Source organism: Micropterus salmoides, unplaced genomic scaffold, assembly GCF_014851395.1.
Source record: "Micropterus salmoides isolate LMB-PRFRI ecotype aquatic unplaced genomic scaffold, ASM1485139v1 Ms_hic_scaffold_3, whole genome shotgun sequence".
In the NCBI taxonomy this organism is placed as follows: domain Eukaryota; kingdom Metazoa; phylum Chordata; class Actinopteri; order Centrarchiformes; family Centrarchidae; genus Micropterus; species Micropterus salmoides.
Window position 1 is genome coordinate 11,738,283 of NW_024042261.1, and position 14,684 is coordinate 11,752,966.

Genomic DNA, 14,684 nt, shown 5'->3' on the forward strand with positions numbered 1-14,684 from the left:
TGTGATGTTATTTTGAGGGGAAAGCAATAATTGTTATACAAGCTTTACATTGTAGCAAAGTATTTCTTTAGTGTTGTCACATGAAATGATATAATCAAATATTTACAAAAATATTACATGCGTACAATTATCCACATCCTGATTGTCATTCTGTATTTTGTTCACACAGAACAACCTGCAGGTGCAGAAATTGGCTACAAAAATAGTTATTTGAAAATGAGACCTTTTTATTCAGTAACCGCTCATTGCATGTTTGACATTAAAATCAGTTTTTGTACAGTACAAAAAAAAAATCCTTTCGCATTCAGACTTGAGGGCAGTCAGTAATACAATCATTATTCTCCTATGAGAAGGACGGTTAGAAGATCTGACCAATCAGAGCACAGTATGCGATTTACATGATTAGAACGTTAAAGGCCACTGACAGACTTGACAGAATTCATGTTCTCACAATACACGCATGCGCACGCACACACACGCACACGCGCGCACACACACACACACACACACACACACACACACACACACACACACACACACACACACACACACACACACACACACACACACACACACACACACACACACACACACAGATTTCAAAATGCAGTGTTGACTTGCAGGTGAAATATAATGTCGACAGTATAAAATAAGTTAATTTTTATAGCAAGTGTGTACACTGTCTTCATCAGCAGTAAGTAAACATTGATTACAACAGTTATATCGATGGTGGCAGCGAGAAGACAAAACACTTCAGCGTCACTCGACGTCGACCCAGCTCTTAACTGGCACATTTGTGTCCATACAGGTGGAGGGAGGGGCTACTGCCCTTTCCTGACTGGCTTGACTGGCTGTGAGAGGCGCCCACTGTACAGCCTGGGGGAAAACGCGCTACTGGATGTGCTTTTTTTTAGGACATGACAGACGCAAATGAAGAGAGACCAGGGCGATAAGGCAGAGAGGGCCAGATGAGCTCATCACAGAAGATCTGACATCTAGAAGACGAAGATCTTGTCTCTCTGGACGGTGTCAAGGTCGTCGTCCATGGTCAGGAGGACCTAGGGGGGGAACAGGAGAGGTGAGGGGTTTGTACACAGAGCTTCCTGTTCTGCGGATTCCAATTTTTAACTATCTTTTAAGTTTTGTATTTAAATGTCATATATATTGAGCTCATATTTACTAAAATACACAAACGTGATCATACCAGGAAGGATCCAAACATGGCGATGGAGGAGAGAAAGTGCCAAATGTCGTGGTCGTCAAAGAATGAAAGCAAGATGCAGTCCCTGTTGTGCTCACGAGATTCTGCTGGAGTTTTCTGTCAGGAAAGAGAAACACACACACATTAAACTTATGTCACATTATGTAGGTATGGCGTCATTTGAGAAATAGTCCATGTGTGCTCTCACGCCAAAAATTTAAGTCAACTAGGTGTGTAAGGCTAATGCTCTTTCTGTGTGACTAAGTATAGGGGTGCGAGTTACTGACCTGCCAGGTGCTAAGGCCCTGGAAAAAGAAATACAGCGCAAAACCCCACACCACGGCTGTGAACAGAATACACACTAACGCCAGACACTGGATTCTCTCACCGCTCCGCAGCTACAACACACAAACACACAGGGTAAAACAGCTTTAAATGTCCCATAGATTTCTACTTTAAAAACATGGATATACACACAAACGCACACCTTCATAATGATGTAAAAGGCAAAGTAGAGCAGCAGGTTGCAGATGGCGATGGCCAAAAGGTAGGAGGCAAAGTCGTTAGGTCTCTCTATGAGGCCGTAGGCAGCTCTGTAGAGAAGGAGTAGGGAGAGGCATGTAGGTGATGTCATCATTTAGTCTTGGTGCTGTGAATTTACATTTTTAATGTCTCTACTTAGCACCAAGTAAAAGCAGAAAACACACTGTGTTTACTTACAGAGACCAGTTGACTATGTTCCCCATTACGAGCAGAACCATACGGTCCTGTCAGACAGACAGAAGGGGAAGATGACGATCAATGCAGGACACAGAGATGGCTTTGACATTGAATATTCAAGCACTGGATACACATAGAAGCATAATAAATGACACAATCTTATCCTGAACTAACTAACTGACACACCTCGATGTTCTTTACACAATATTGATCAGGGGTCAGAGGTCATGTCGTGTTTTGGACCCAGATGAAACACCGTGTTTCACACTAACAGCATATATGACAACGACACTATTATGGCAATGTTCTGCTTGTAACCTGATTAAAAATAGCCCATCAATATGAACAATAACAAACTTGGACTTCTGTTTCTTTCAAATAAACATGTTGATGCAGACGTTTCTGCTCATTACTCACTATGTACATGGGTCCGCTGCACTGTCTGATGCAGTCTGTGTAGATGATGTACACCATCCTGCGTAGGACCCCGGAGTCTGACACAAATATACAGACGGATGTTAGCTGCAGTCGAACACTAGTACAAAGTGTGAGGATCAAATCCACAGAGCCCACACAGCAAATATCAAGGTGGCACTTAAAAATTAACCTATATTATAGTTAAATTGTGTTGCTACACATTTAATCAGGAAGATTTCCATGAAGCACTACTGTTACGCTACGCATTAAAACTGATAAGCTAAACAGAGCTAGTGTAAAGCATGGTGTTACCACTGACTTAAATATTCAATTGTCTCTAAAATGATCATGCACGATGTCTATTAACAGATGTGTGCACTTGGTTGAAAACAACAGAAGGGAAACGATTACATAAAAGGAAACCACAACAGAGTCAAATGGACCGCCACTAATATCGAACCATTATGATTCCAGGGGCTTAAAACAGGAGATTTCATGTTTCTTGCTGTGATCTTACCCAGCCTCCATCGGCCCATGTAGTACAGCTGTGTGCTCAGGAGGAGAGTGGCCAGAATGTGGATCACTGAGAAAACGATCCAGAAGACGGTGTTTCCTTTCCCAAATACCTGCAAACAGACCCGTCACAAACACGAAGAAACGTCTATGTGTGTTTCTGCGTGTGTTAAACGTCACCCGGGTCTTGTCCATCAGGTGGTGTATACTGTATGTGTGTGTGTACGCACCACTCCCAGCACAGAAAAGAAGATGACGGCAGCCAGGCAGGCGTAGGCAGTGTAAGCACTCGCGTTGATGTCTGGGTGTCTCTTCTGATACAACTTCAACACACACAGTCCAGCAATCATGTACATGAAGGAGGTGTCTGCAGAGAAAGACAGCAACATCACAACAGACACATCTACCTTTAATTATCTAAAACAGAGGTTTTCAAAGTGGGAGACAGGAGTTTCGGGGGAGACTCAGAGAATGGAAGTAAAAAAATGTTACATTAGTTATCATTTTGTTAAAGAGAGTTCAGAGATCCAGTAGTTTGGGGGAATTTTACCGTTTTTTCCCCACTTTCCCAGAGTCAGAAAGTAATAAATGCTTTAGGATGGACCTTTTTTATGTATTGGCTGTAGTCTGAAGTTATGTCAAAAAGAAATGTTTGGCTGCCTTGGCTTAAATGTTGAGTGTCTATTGGATAAAATAACATAATCATGATTCATTAATCTGATGATTCATTATTATTGTCTTATCATCTCAAAGACACAACATCAACCTAGTGATTCTGCTACAAGAACCGTCAAGATGCTACATGAAGTCCTAGTGGGAACACAAGCGGCCTTACCAAACTGGAAGTTGGTGTAGTTGGGACAGACGTGGTAGCAGGCGCTGAGCAAGCCCTCCATCATCAGAGCAGTTCCCATCGCATAATACAGACCGAAGTGCTTTGGGATACCACACTCCTGGGTGGGGTGTGGGTGGCATAGATGGAAATTAGAACTAATAATTGAGCAACATAAATAATACTTTTGACACAATATTCCAAATGTACTGTGTGTTCCTGATGTGCCTGTATCTTCCCTTCACTACTTCCTATTTCCAATTTTTTAATGCAATAAGCAACCTGCAGCTGTGGTGTACGAAGAGCAAAGAGGTGCTGTTATGCACATCACAGAGCAGGGTGTATTATGTTTGCTGGGTGACACACACATTGTGAGCTATTGTATTTTTTACGCGGTATATGTCAAGTCTGTGTGCGTGTGTCTTACCAGCGCGTTGACATCGTTGCGGACCAGGGCTCGATTGTGGACGATGTCTCTTTTGAGGACGATGAGGAGGAAGAGGAGCCCCAGCATCACGTAACCAAGGTTGCTGAGGATGTTGTTGAACGCGCTGGTGTACAGACAACAGTTCGGTATGAGTCTTCACATTACTTCAAACACAGGCATGTAATCTGTTAGCCATACTGTGGTTGTAATAATACATTTGTGCACCTAAACAGACACACACACACACACACACACACACACACACACACACACACACACACACACACACACACACACACACACACACACACACACACACACACACACACACACACACACACCTTAGAGCTCCCAGCGGGTGGGCACACAGGAAGTTGTAGAAGCAGATGTCTTGGTTTCCTGTAACATTGACAACCTGAAGGACACAGACAGTTTAACATCCATCTACACTGCACATCAGTGTTTTGATGTCATTATTTTTTTCAAATCTTATAAATCACAGTTTATGACTAGTCAGCATACCGTCTGATAGGTGATGACCAGCTGGACGACTGGCAGGGCATAGAACACAGCAATAGTAGCGATGTTCCTGGAGAAAAGAAGATAATCGTTAGACTTGTTTAGAATCATGATGACAGGAAGGATGCTCGAATAATAATAATAATGTTTTTCTCACTGTTAACAGCCACCAGAGTTCTTGCTAGCTTATTTTTTACTGCACTATGACCCGACTCTCTGGATGCATGTGCACAGCATATGATTTAAGCACAGACTACATTGTTTATATTTCATATGACATAATGTGAAAAAGGTGACAAAATGTCTTTAACTATGAGTTGGTTAGTGAATTGTGGATCACTTTGACCTAGACTGGGATGTAAACTGCGTTCTTGTAATGATTTTTGTAGTCCACTCTTCAGTCTTATTTGTCACAGTGACACTGGCATTTTCAGATAATCGGCATCGGCCGATTCCTGCACTCACGAGGCTGATATACAAAATGTCTGCGGACACATCTGCAGGCAGCCTTGTCAGTGTGGCTGATGTGAAACGATGTCTCCCCCTTGTGAGTTTTCAGAAAGTGGTGAAAAAGTTTGTTTGGAGGCCGAAATTTATTTTCTGAGCTAGCGTTAAATATATATCTTACATTAGAGAAAAAGGCAGTTATATGAATTCACTTCTGACACACTGCACCCCACTCCCCCTTAAACACCATCACGTTCTGAAATCCACAGCATAACCTAATGTATTTTTCTATTTCATTAATTAATATAAATTCCATCTAAAACAACACGTAACCGGCTAGGATAAAATATATTAAATGTATATTATTATATTTCCTTGAGCTGTAAGACATAATTATCAAGATTAAAACAAAAAAAAAATTTAAACTTTATATGTAATGTATCTAGAATATATAAGTCACTTTTTGACTTGCTCCTGTATATCGGCAATCGGCTGCCATACTCTCTGAATATTGGCATCTGCCACTGAAAAACCCATATGGACCACTAATTTGTTATTCTCTGTGTAGCCAGTGTCCTCACCAGAAGTAGATTTGGTATTTCTTGCTGAGGATCCTCTTGTCTTTGCGGGCCAGGTCAGACACATATAGAAATTTCTGTAATAGAGGACATTTTTACCGTTGTCATCAAATTAAATTGGTTAAAGTAATGGTGACATTTAAACATCCTGACATTCCTAGTAACAAGTCTTAACTACATTACAAGCAGAGCTGACTTGCCCGTTGCAAAAGAATGACTCATGTATATTGAGATGGGGAGACGAGGCGTACCTTGGTGCGGACAATGTTTTTGTCTGAGTTGATGTCGTCCAGCGTGTCGTAGTCATCCTCCTCCACAGAGCTCAGAGACTCCTGCCTGCTTCGTCCAACACTCTCCAACGATCGCTCTGATGGAGGGAGGGGAGAGAGGAGGAGGTCACGGCGGAATAAAGAAAAGAGGCTTTCGATTCATTGGAGGGACAATCTGATTGATTACACGGACTTCTGGATTTAAAAGAATTATTTTGATAAGGCAAAGGTTCAAACACATCAATTTCTTTCCCCCTTTTTTAATTATGTTAAACAGAAATATTAAAATAATTGTTGGCACTTTGACCTTTGCACCATCAATACTGTTTTGCTGTTGATTTCAATGTCATCAGATTTGGAATCTGGCCACTTCCAAACAATTTTCATCGCACTGATGTGTGATTCACACAGTGCTGATTGGTTTTGGTGTAACTCTGAACTGATTTAACAAATTATGTGGCAGTGTGTCACCAATGCGGATGGCTATGTTGTGAAGGTGATTGAGGATTGGGCGACGTTTGAAAGGCTCCTGTCCTGATGAACAAAAATAGAAAACCAGTGAGGGACCCGTGCTGCTCGCAGGAAGGTAACTGCAAGCCGGGATGTGGAGACAGACGGCAAAGTGACGCTGTGTTGGGCTTAAAAAAAATTAAATAAAGTGTGTCCATATTTGCACATACCTAAGTATCCATAATTGTTGTCAGTTGATGTGGCACTGTCGGTGATGGCCTCTGAACTGAGTGTGCTGCCATTGTCAGCTGGAGGGGAAAGGGAGGGTGGGAGAGATTTGGGGGATTTAATTCAATCTCCACACAAACAAAGACAAACCAAAACCAGAACTGTCCAAAACTCACCAAAGGAGCCATATTCATATGGCGAGGCTGGAGTCTTGCCTGTGGAGACGTGCAAACACACATTTAAAACTCCCAGTTGAGTCTATGTTAACAAAAAGCACATACACGAATGCACAACACCACTACAACAACACTCATTAGCATCTGAACGCTGCATTCTAAAACACCACCGCAGCTTAATTTGTTAGTATAGAGAGGCGAGGCAGGCAGCTACACATGCAGGCATCCAGTTAGACAGATGATGCCTGAAAAAGCACATTTCATATAACAGTGTTAGTGGGTTAAAATGTGAGTATGGTGCGGTGAAGTGGCTGACTTGGTGACTGCTGTGGTGAGAAGTGAACTGCTTAAAAACTGTAAACATCCTGTTGTTTAAAATCAGTGTTTCTTCAGCCAACAAACTGTACAGCTGTGAGGAGAAGTACAAAAACGGGCAAACTAACAGGATGGTAACAGTACTTTTTGGTTAGTTGTACCTAATAAGTAGCCAGGTGCATCATGTGTTATATGTATCTCTATGGTGCAAGCCATAAAGGCTTTACTAACAGTCTTGGAACAGTGCCATGGTTATGTTAATACACAGTCTGTGACAACTCCTTATCTTCCTTTCTTTGCAAGCTGGTTATATGGTGTTCTGATGACAAGAGAGTTATGGTATGTGAACTGTTGCATGCAGAGCATTTGCAGACAAGCAACACAGTGAGAGAACGCGCAGTCAGTGCAAGACAGGAGTAACATTGTTGTTATACCATCTCCGTTCTTCCCGAGAAGAGAGGCTGAACCGCACATTAGCATGAGGGAGAGAGAGTGAAAAACACAATCAGTACACAAGAGAGTTAAAAGTTAAATGATTATTATACTGCATGGTAAGTGTAGTTTAACGTTGAATATAGGGTCGGGTGATATGACCGTATATATCGTATGATAGTAGAAATGAGTGAACTGGTAGACATTTGCCAATACTCTTTCCCCTGCAGGAGCTAATTCATGAGCTAAAGTAAGCCAAAGGTGACGGCCTGTGACTCTCCAAAACAGTAGGTCTCTCCTCTCTGCCTACTTGGTCAACTGACTGACACAGCTGTCTTGACAAGGATGCACTGTTATCCACTGTTCTCCCAGGTAACCCAACGTTGAGATTATCTTTATTTTGTTTCATTACAGACAGACTAACTGGCTCAATGTGAAGTGTTGCATGTGGCTTGAATGACACACAACGTGAATAACGTTAACTTAGGTAGCATCTTGATTTGAACCACTATCCAATAGAAGCTTCACACATGTATAGGAGAGTTGACAATGATCTTATTTGGACACTTAGTGACTTTCCGTAGGTCTAGGAAGGATAAATATCCCCAGACAGGAAGTATCCATCGGATTTGGTTTGGTACTACGTTGCCATTCTCCCCGGCCAGCCTCAGTAAACAATGCTGTCCAAGTCATCTTGAGTGTTCTGATATTACAAATCCAGCTGTCTCACAAGGTGACGTGATTTGGTAACAAGACGTGAGAGCGACAGTTGGTGGCTCCGCAGAGTAAGAAAGTGACAAAAGAACATGGAGGAGACGAAATAAATTGTAAATACAGAGCAGGAGTCGTTTTAGTCTGCATGGAAGTTCCAAATAAAATGAAGAAAATAATCAAATGTGATGAAGTATGGCTATTTTAAACCACTTCTTAATTGAATTTATAGATCAATTACTGTATCGTCATACAGTCTAGCAAATTACATAAACTGGGATAGAAGATTTTGTCCATATCGCCCACCCCTAACTGAATATATATTATAGCATCTACTTTACAGTACTGGTTCATGGCACCCTCTAATGAGCCCCCAATGGGCCAGTCCATCATAACTAGTTGCTGGGTTACCTGTCTCAGCAGGCGACATGTCAGCTGGATTCTCAAACACGTCTCTCTTCTTATTCCCTCTGCAGAAACAGAGAGGAAAACATGCTAATTCCAATCATTTGTACTCCGTATAGAGTTCTTGTAGCGCAGTTACAAAAATCTACATTTTTCAATTAGAGATCCAAGCCCCCGGGTTGAATTGAGAGCAATAATAGATAGAAGGTTGAAGATTGTGAACTTGTAATGGCTGTTTTTTAGATAATGTTTAAATGATTTTTCAGGCCATTAACTAAATGAAACCCAATAAAAGGTTGATTAAATTGTCTCTGATGCTGTATGTACAGTGATGAGCACTATGGCTACGGGGGGGAAGATATATGTATCACAAAACAACAACAACAAAAAAAGTAGAGACTTTTAAGATTCATAGACGCAAATATCTCTGCAGTGTTACAAGCATTTGTTATGAAGTGGATCTAGCGACTGACTGTTGAGTGCAAATCTTACCGCTTGTTCTCCAGACAGGCCACCACAAAGGTGAGCAGGTAGAACGAGAAGAAGATGCCCAAGCAGAACAGCATGCCCATCACATACACCTCCGCTGTGGAGTGTGAACACAGACATATTTACAGTAAACCTGTTCACATGATAATAGTGCATCCCCTTGACTGCACTGAATAATGAAACGATACAGCGTCTCGTTTCCCCACAGTTGCATGGTACTTATTGCTGACATACGCCAAAGATGCTGAGTTAAGCCTTTTCACTGTGGGTATTTTAAAAATGGCTTTTAGTCCAATTTGGAACAAGCTCTGTGGTATTCAACAAATCCATAGGGGTTACTCCTAAGTCTGAACGGTTCATCTATGTAAACATGTGACTTACAGTTGATAGCAGGAGTGACGATCACATCGAGGACCTTGCTGCGGTTGCCGGCGTCGATCAGCTCATCAGGACGGAGAGGGTAGAAGCGCAGCGGGCCGCCGCACGCCTCGTCCTCTGTTTTTACCACTACCACCACATAGAAACTGTTGCTGGGAAAATCCTTCCTCTAGATGACAGAGACATTACAAAATATGAGGTGGTTGTGTGGTTGGGGGGAGGTGGGGGTTAAAGGCGTTCTCACAAAGGTTTGCAACATGTTCTGTATTTCACAACCATGTATACGTGACTGTGTGTCGAACACTACCTGCACAGTGATTGCGCCTTTTTTGGTCATAGTCTGGTACATCCCAATGAAGGCCACGTTGTTGTCAAGGTCATAGACAGGGCACTGAAAAGAAAGAGAGACAGAAAGAAAAATGAAATGAGAAACGTGAAGCATTAAATGTGAACGGCAAAGAAACAACAGGGGAACAGGATTACATAAAAAAAGAACAAGTGTGTGTGTGTGTTGGGGGGTAGGGTTTATTGTACCTGGATGTCCTGGATGGACATAACGGAGCAGGGGAAGGTCATCTCTGAGTTGACCTTGACAATCACAGTGTCCATCCCATCTGGGAAGACATACTTGAAGTACTGAGAGAAAGGTCGAGAGAAAGAGTGGGGGGAGATAAGGAGTGAGGAAGGGAGTCTTTTGAGGGACTAACATTAGAATACACAGATTGAGCAAAGACCACTTTACTGTTTTCTGTCTTTTGTCACTATCTTGTATACTGTATACGAGGTTGTGATCTTTTCCATGACAAGAAAAAAAAAAAACATAACGAAACAAAAGTAGATAAACAAGTTTATTCTCATGTGTTGAAAAGCAGAACTTGTCAGAAAGAAAAGTATCTTGCTGCATATTGAAATTCCCTCCATTCTTACCTCCTCAACTTCCTCTCATGTTTCTCATCCTATCTTCAACTTTTTGTTGACTAAACTTCTTCTTATAAAGGAGCACTTACTGCCATACTTCTGAACACACAAAGCTATGGTATAGAGCTGCATACCTGAGGTTGGGATGGTGATGCGGTGAAGCTGAATTTCTTGTCTGTCCTGTAATTAAAGGTGACAATAGCATATCAGTGATTTAATTGTTAGATACTACAGAACCCAAACCAAATGGTAAATGCATTAGACTGAGAATTCCAACAGAACACAGTGTGTGTGATTACATCAGGTATCACTCACAGCAGGGTGAAGCTTTCAACACGGCTGATCCTGAGCTGGTAGTTTGTACCCTGGCTGGACAGGGTAGACACATCCACAAAGAAGTACTGGGTCTCCGAGGCGGCCCGGGTCGGAGGCTGGCACAACGTCCGGCCCACATGATTGTAAGGGTACTTCCTCTGGTAGCTGGAAGGGGAGAGCGAGAGAAAGAGAGAGTTATTTTTGTTCTTGTAATGGAATGGTCCTGATGGGATTAATCAAATGTAAAAAAAAATGTAAATGAAAAATTCATGCCAATAAAGCAAACTGAACTGAACTGAAAGAGAGACAGGTTGACAAACAGAGAAAGAAAAAAAACAAGACAGCTCAAGTTCTAATTAATTTTGCAATTCACTAGACCTTAAATTTGTATTTATAGAAAATAAATTATCTACTATTATATTTATTGAATGCTATTTTCCGTTGCACAGAATTGGTAGACACTTAAAATGACGTAATGGATGAATGTATGAAGAAAGAAATCAAAGCAAAAAGATGGACTTGTTACATAATAAGGAGGGAAATAATTCGATAATTAGATTCTTCAATATTATATGAGTATACTACATTCCCAAGGAGTGCTGTTTCAGAATCAATCAACCTACCTAGTAGGGCTGAAATATTTTGGAAAATAATCTAATTGCAATTTTTTTAATCAATATTGCAATTGCGATTTAATATGCGATTAATTTTTACCTTCTGTATTATTCAAAATGGACAAGCAGTAAATCAGTGTATAGTGTGACCAACGCAATATTAGCTAGATTAAACATACACTGTTCTTTCTTGTGAGTCAGGCCTGTGTTATGATGAAATTAGGTTGAATTATTATTATGAGCAATGGTGGAGAAGATATATCAAATTATAATAATATAAGAAAGATAATTTGAGTCAAGTCACAGCATTAAATAATATGATATAATATCATCAGGTCGGCCTACCTACAGATCACAAGAAAAACTAACTCACTAGTTATCCAGTAAGCGCTCAATGCAAAACCCACAGTTCAACCACCAATTATTGAATCCTTATCTCAGCTATAATCTCCTAGGAGTCCATCTTTCTTTATCCCAGTAAGCAAACAAAAAATACTCAGTTCAAGGTTCAATTCAAAAGCCAACGAAAATAAAACGTGTCTCCTCTCGTGTTTAATAGACAAGCTTAGTAATTCTCCGACAACACCGGAGTCCCCCTCCTCCCCCGCAGCCTGCGATGCAGCTGAGCAGTGCACTGGCTGTAACAAGGCTGTAACTCCGGACAGACTGGGCCTCTTTCGGACATGTCAGTTTGGTTTGAAACGCTGTTTCACAGATATTTTCTGAGCTGACTGGTGGCTGTGTGTGTGACGCACGCTGACCTTACTACACGTGTCTTTCTGTTGTGCATTTTTCCTGTCCGTCAAAGCGGCGGATGATTTCACCCACCACCAAGTTACCCGCAGGTGGAGGCTGCTACTTTCATTCCCTGTGTGACACTAAAGTTTATGTAGGTTTCAGCTTCAGTCAAGCTTAAGGCCATTGTACAACAAGAAGGCAAGGTACAGCGTAACGCGCAGACAAAGCATCAACTTCGATTGCGATTAGAAAATCTTGTTTTATTACATTGCAATAATCACAAATGCAATTCATCGTTCAGCCCTACTACCTTGATAATGTTCAATAATCTCTGAGCAGAATCACTACAAACACAACTCTAAGAATGTTGTTAAATGCACATGGCATGGCTCAAAACACGAAGGGGAATTATTTTAGAGAGCATGTGATGGAACAGAAGAAACTTCACGCTGATGACTTTGAGGTAGTTCATTTACAGTAAGCTGGGCTCCTGGTGGAATGTATGAGGAGGAAGTGAAAGTCCATGGTTCATTAGTGATTTGCTAAAACAGCTGACCACGAGCCTGTGTCTATCAAGAGGACATTCTGGTGTTGCACAACCACAGAGACACCTCTCAAATCACAGATGGGCTGTTGGCCAGCAGCTAATAAACAGCTGAACTTCTGACCTGACTGATGAAGTCCCACCTGATAAAGTCAGGTTACAAAAGCTGTGTGCCCTATAACCACTGACGTACAATCCAGAGCATATTTAAAGCTGTAGATTGTGTGTTAAAAGTACATCAGCAGCTGGCCTTAATGCTTACTCCATCCTTGAAATAAATAATGACAAATGTCGAAATACCCCTATTACATCTCTGAAATAAGGGACATTCTGAAAATGCAGCACTTCCTGGAAGAAATTTGGCGCAGCATCTTAGAAAGGCTATTATTGAGTACACACCCAGTTCTCTAACATGAACAAAAACATTAGCTTCATCGCATAACCTGAAGTCATGATTGCTTACTTTCGACAGCCAGACACTCCCGAAGAGGAGACGTGGCTCATTACTTTATGTACCATCTGTGTGTCTGCAGTTAGTTAGACAAACATAAAGGCTTCGTATAAAAACTGAGATGGACAGACACAAGCCTGTTCAGTGTTGTGAAGACTTGTCTTACAGTCCACTTACAATTGTTTTGGTCAGTTTAGGCATTGTCATGACATAAAGCTAAATCTGTAACTACTGCAAATCTCTTCCTTTTGTATTTATTATGGAGAAGCAGATCAAATTCTAGTTCCTTCACTTTGATGTAAAGTGGGTATACTCACAGGCCTCTCAGTATGAGAGGGACTTGAAAAGACAGCACAGCTTGCTTCTGTCGTACCACAAACAGGATAGGACTCTCCAAACCCTGTGACAACACATCCACAGACACACGCACTCCCTCCGTCTGAAACCCAAAGAAAGGAAAAAGAGAACAGATTACATTACACTCTGTGGCACAACGTGAAAAACAAACACACGGATGCGCATTTAAACTCACCTTGTTCCTGGAGACGGTGTGGTTGAAAGCATAGATCGTCTGGTTTTCACTTGTAACCGTGTCATTATAGGTGACACCAAACTCTGCATCTTTCTGCACCACATTTTTGGTCTCCCCCACCGCCTCACTGACGCAGGCTAAATGGGTCACACACAGCCAGAGCAGGGCTGCCAGTCCTGATCGGATCCAACAAGGTGCAGGTCCGGAGCTGTTTTTATGTCGAGATTTCCAGAAACTCCATAACACCATTTTGTCTGACACAGTCTTCCAAAACTGGCAACTGATAGCCAACGTTATTCTAGCCAGTGTCAATACTAATGAAAACTCCACCCCATTCAGCAACAATAAACCTGGCTAGCTAACTGTGTTTACACTTCCAGCAATAACAGCAGCTGCTAAAGGACAGGCTAAAGAGACAGCGGGATCTTACGCTAGAAAAATACTTTTTCCTCGTCCTTTTAACGTCCGTAACAATCTCGGATCTGTCAGCTATGTAAACAATAATACAAGTTTCAAGACAACAAGATGACAGAGATAAGCTAGCAGGCTGTTAGCTAGCTGTGCACCGTTAGCACTGTTGGTCAGGACGCTGGTCGGGCAGCTCCATGTTTTGATCGGAGTTCAGTTCCAGCGTCGCGGAGCGTGTCAAAATTATACAGCACGAAGTGTTTTTCCAAGTCTGTCCAATGTGAGCGGGTGTCACTGCCTGTACTCGCCACCCCGCGGCATTGTGCAAGTCTTCTCGTTCGGAGGGGGAAGTAATTCAATGTGTTTACAGCGTGAAAATGTTGTACCTTTAGCGCCCCCTCCACGCCCAGACAGTAAACAAACCAAGTCAAATGAACAGTAGAGGGGTAAATATCAATAGGAAATAATTATTAATGTGCAGGATGATGTGATGTGATAATTTAGTTGCTGGTCAGTCTGGATACATTTCACATCCACACAAAAATAACGTCAGCAAAACCAAGGAGCTAAAGACACACACTCCTGTCTGCTTCAGTGGAGCTGAGGTGGAGCAGGTGAACAGTTTCAGGTTCCTGGGAATCAGCATCACAGAGAACC

The 14,684-nt window shown here is 41.8% G+C and overlaps 1 protein-coding gene across 2 annotated transcripts; it reads right to left on the reverse strand.

The window, feature by feature from the left end:
* Positions 1-205: 205 nt before the first annotated feature.
* sidt2 (SID1 transmembrane family, member 2) lies at positions 206-14,408 on the reverse strand. Of its 2 annotated transcripts, XM_038692646.1 has the most exons (26): positions 13,620-14,408; positions 13,405-13,526; positions 10,741-10,905; positions 10,560-10,605; positions 10,042-10,143; positions 9,815-9,898; positions 9,511-9,676; positions 9,133-9,226; positions 8,647-8,705; positions 7,527-7,553; positions 6,778-6,816; positions 6,604-6,681; positions 5,906-6,021; positions 5,658-5,731; positions 4,633-4,699; positions 4,452-4,525; positions 4,111-4,234; positions 3,687-3,804; positions 3,082-3,218; positions 2,856-2,964; positions 2,339-2,415; positions 1,922-1,968; positions 1,689-1,794; positions 1,489-1,599; positions 1,205-1,318; positions 206-1,058 (listed from the first exon to the last, which is right to left on the reverse strand). In XM_038692646.1, exons 1-26 carry the CDS (start codon positions 13,866-13,868, stop codon positions 996-998), a joined length of 2,568 nt encoding a protein of 855 aa, XP_038548574.1. In that variant the 5' UTR covers positions 13,869-14,408; the 3' UTR covers positions 206-995. The 2 variants fall into 2 exon arrangements, with proteins under 2 accessions (XP_038548574.1, XP_038548576.1); XM_038692648.1 differs by lacking the exon at positions 7,527-7,553.
* Positions 14,409-14,684: the final 276 nt, after the last annotated feature.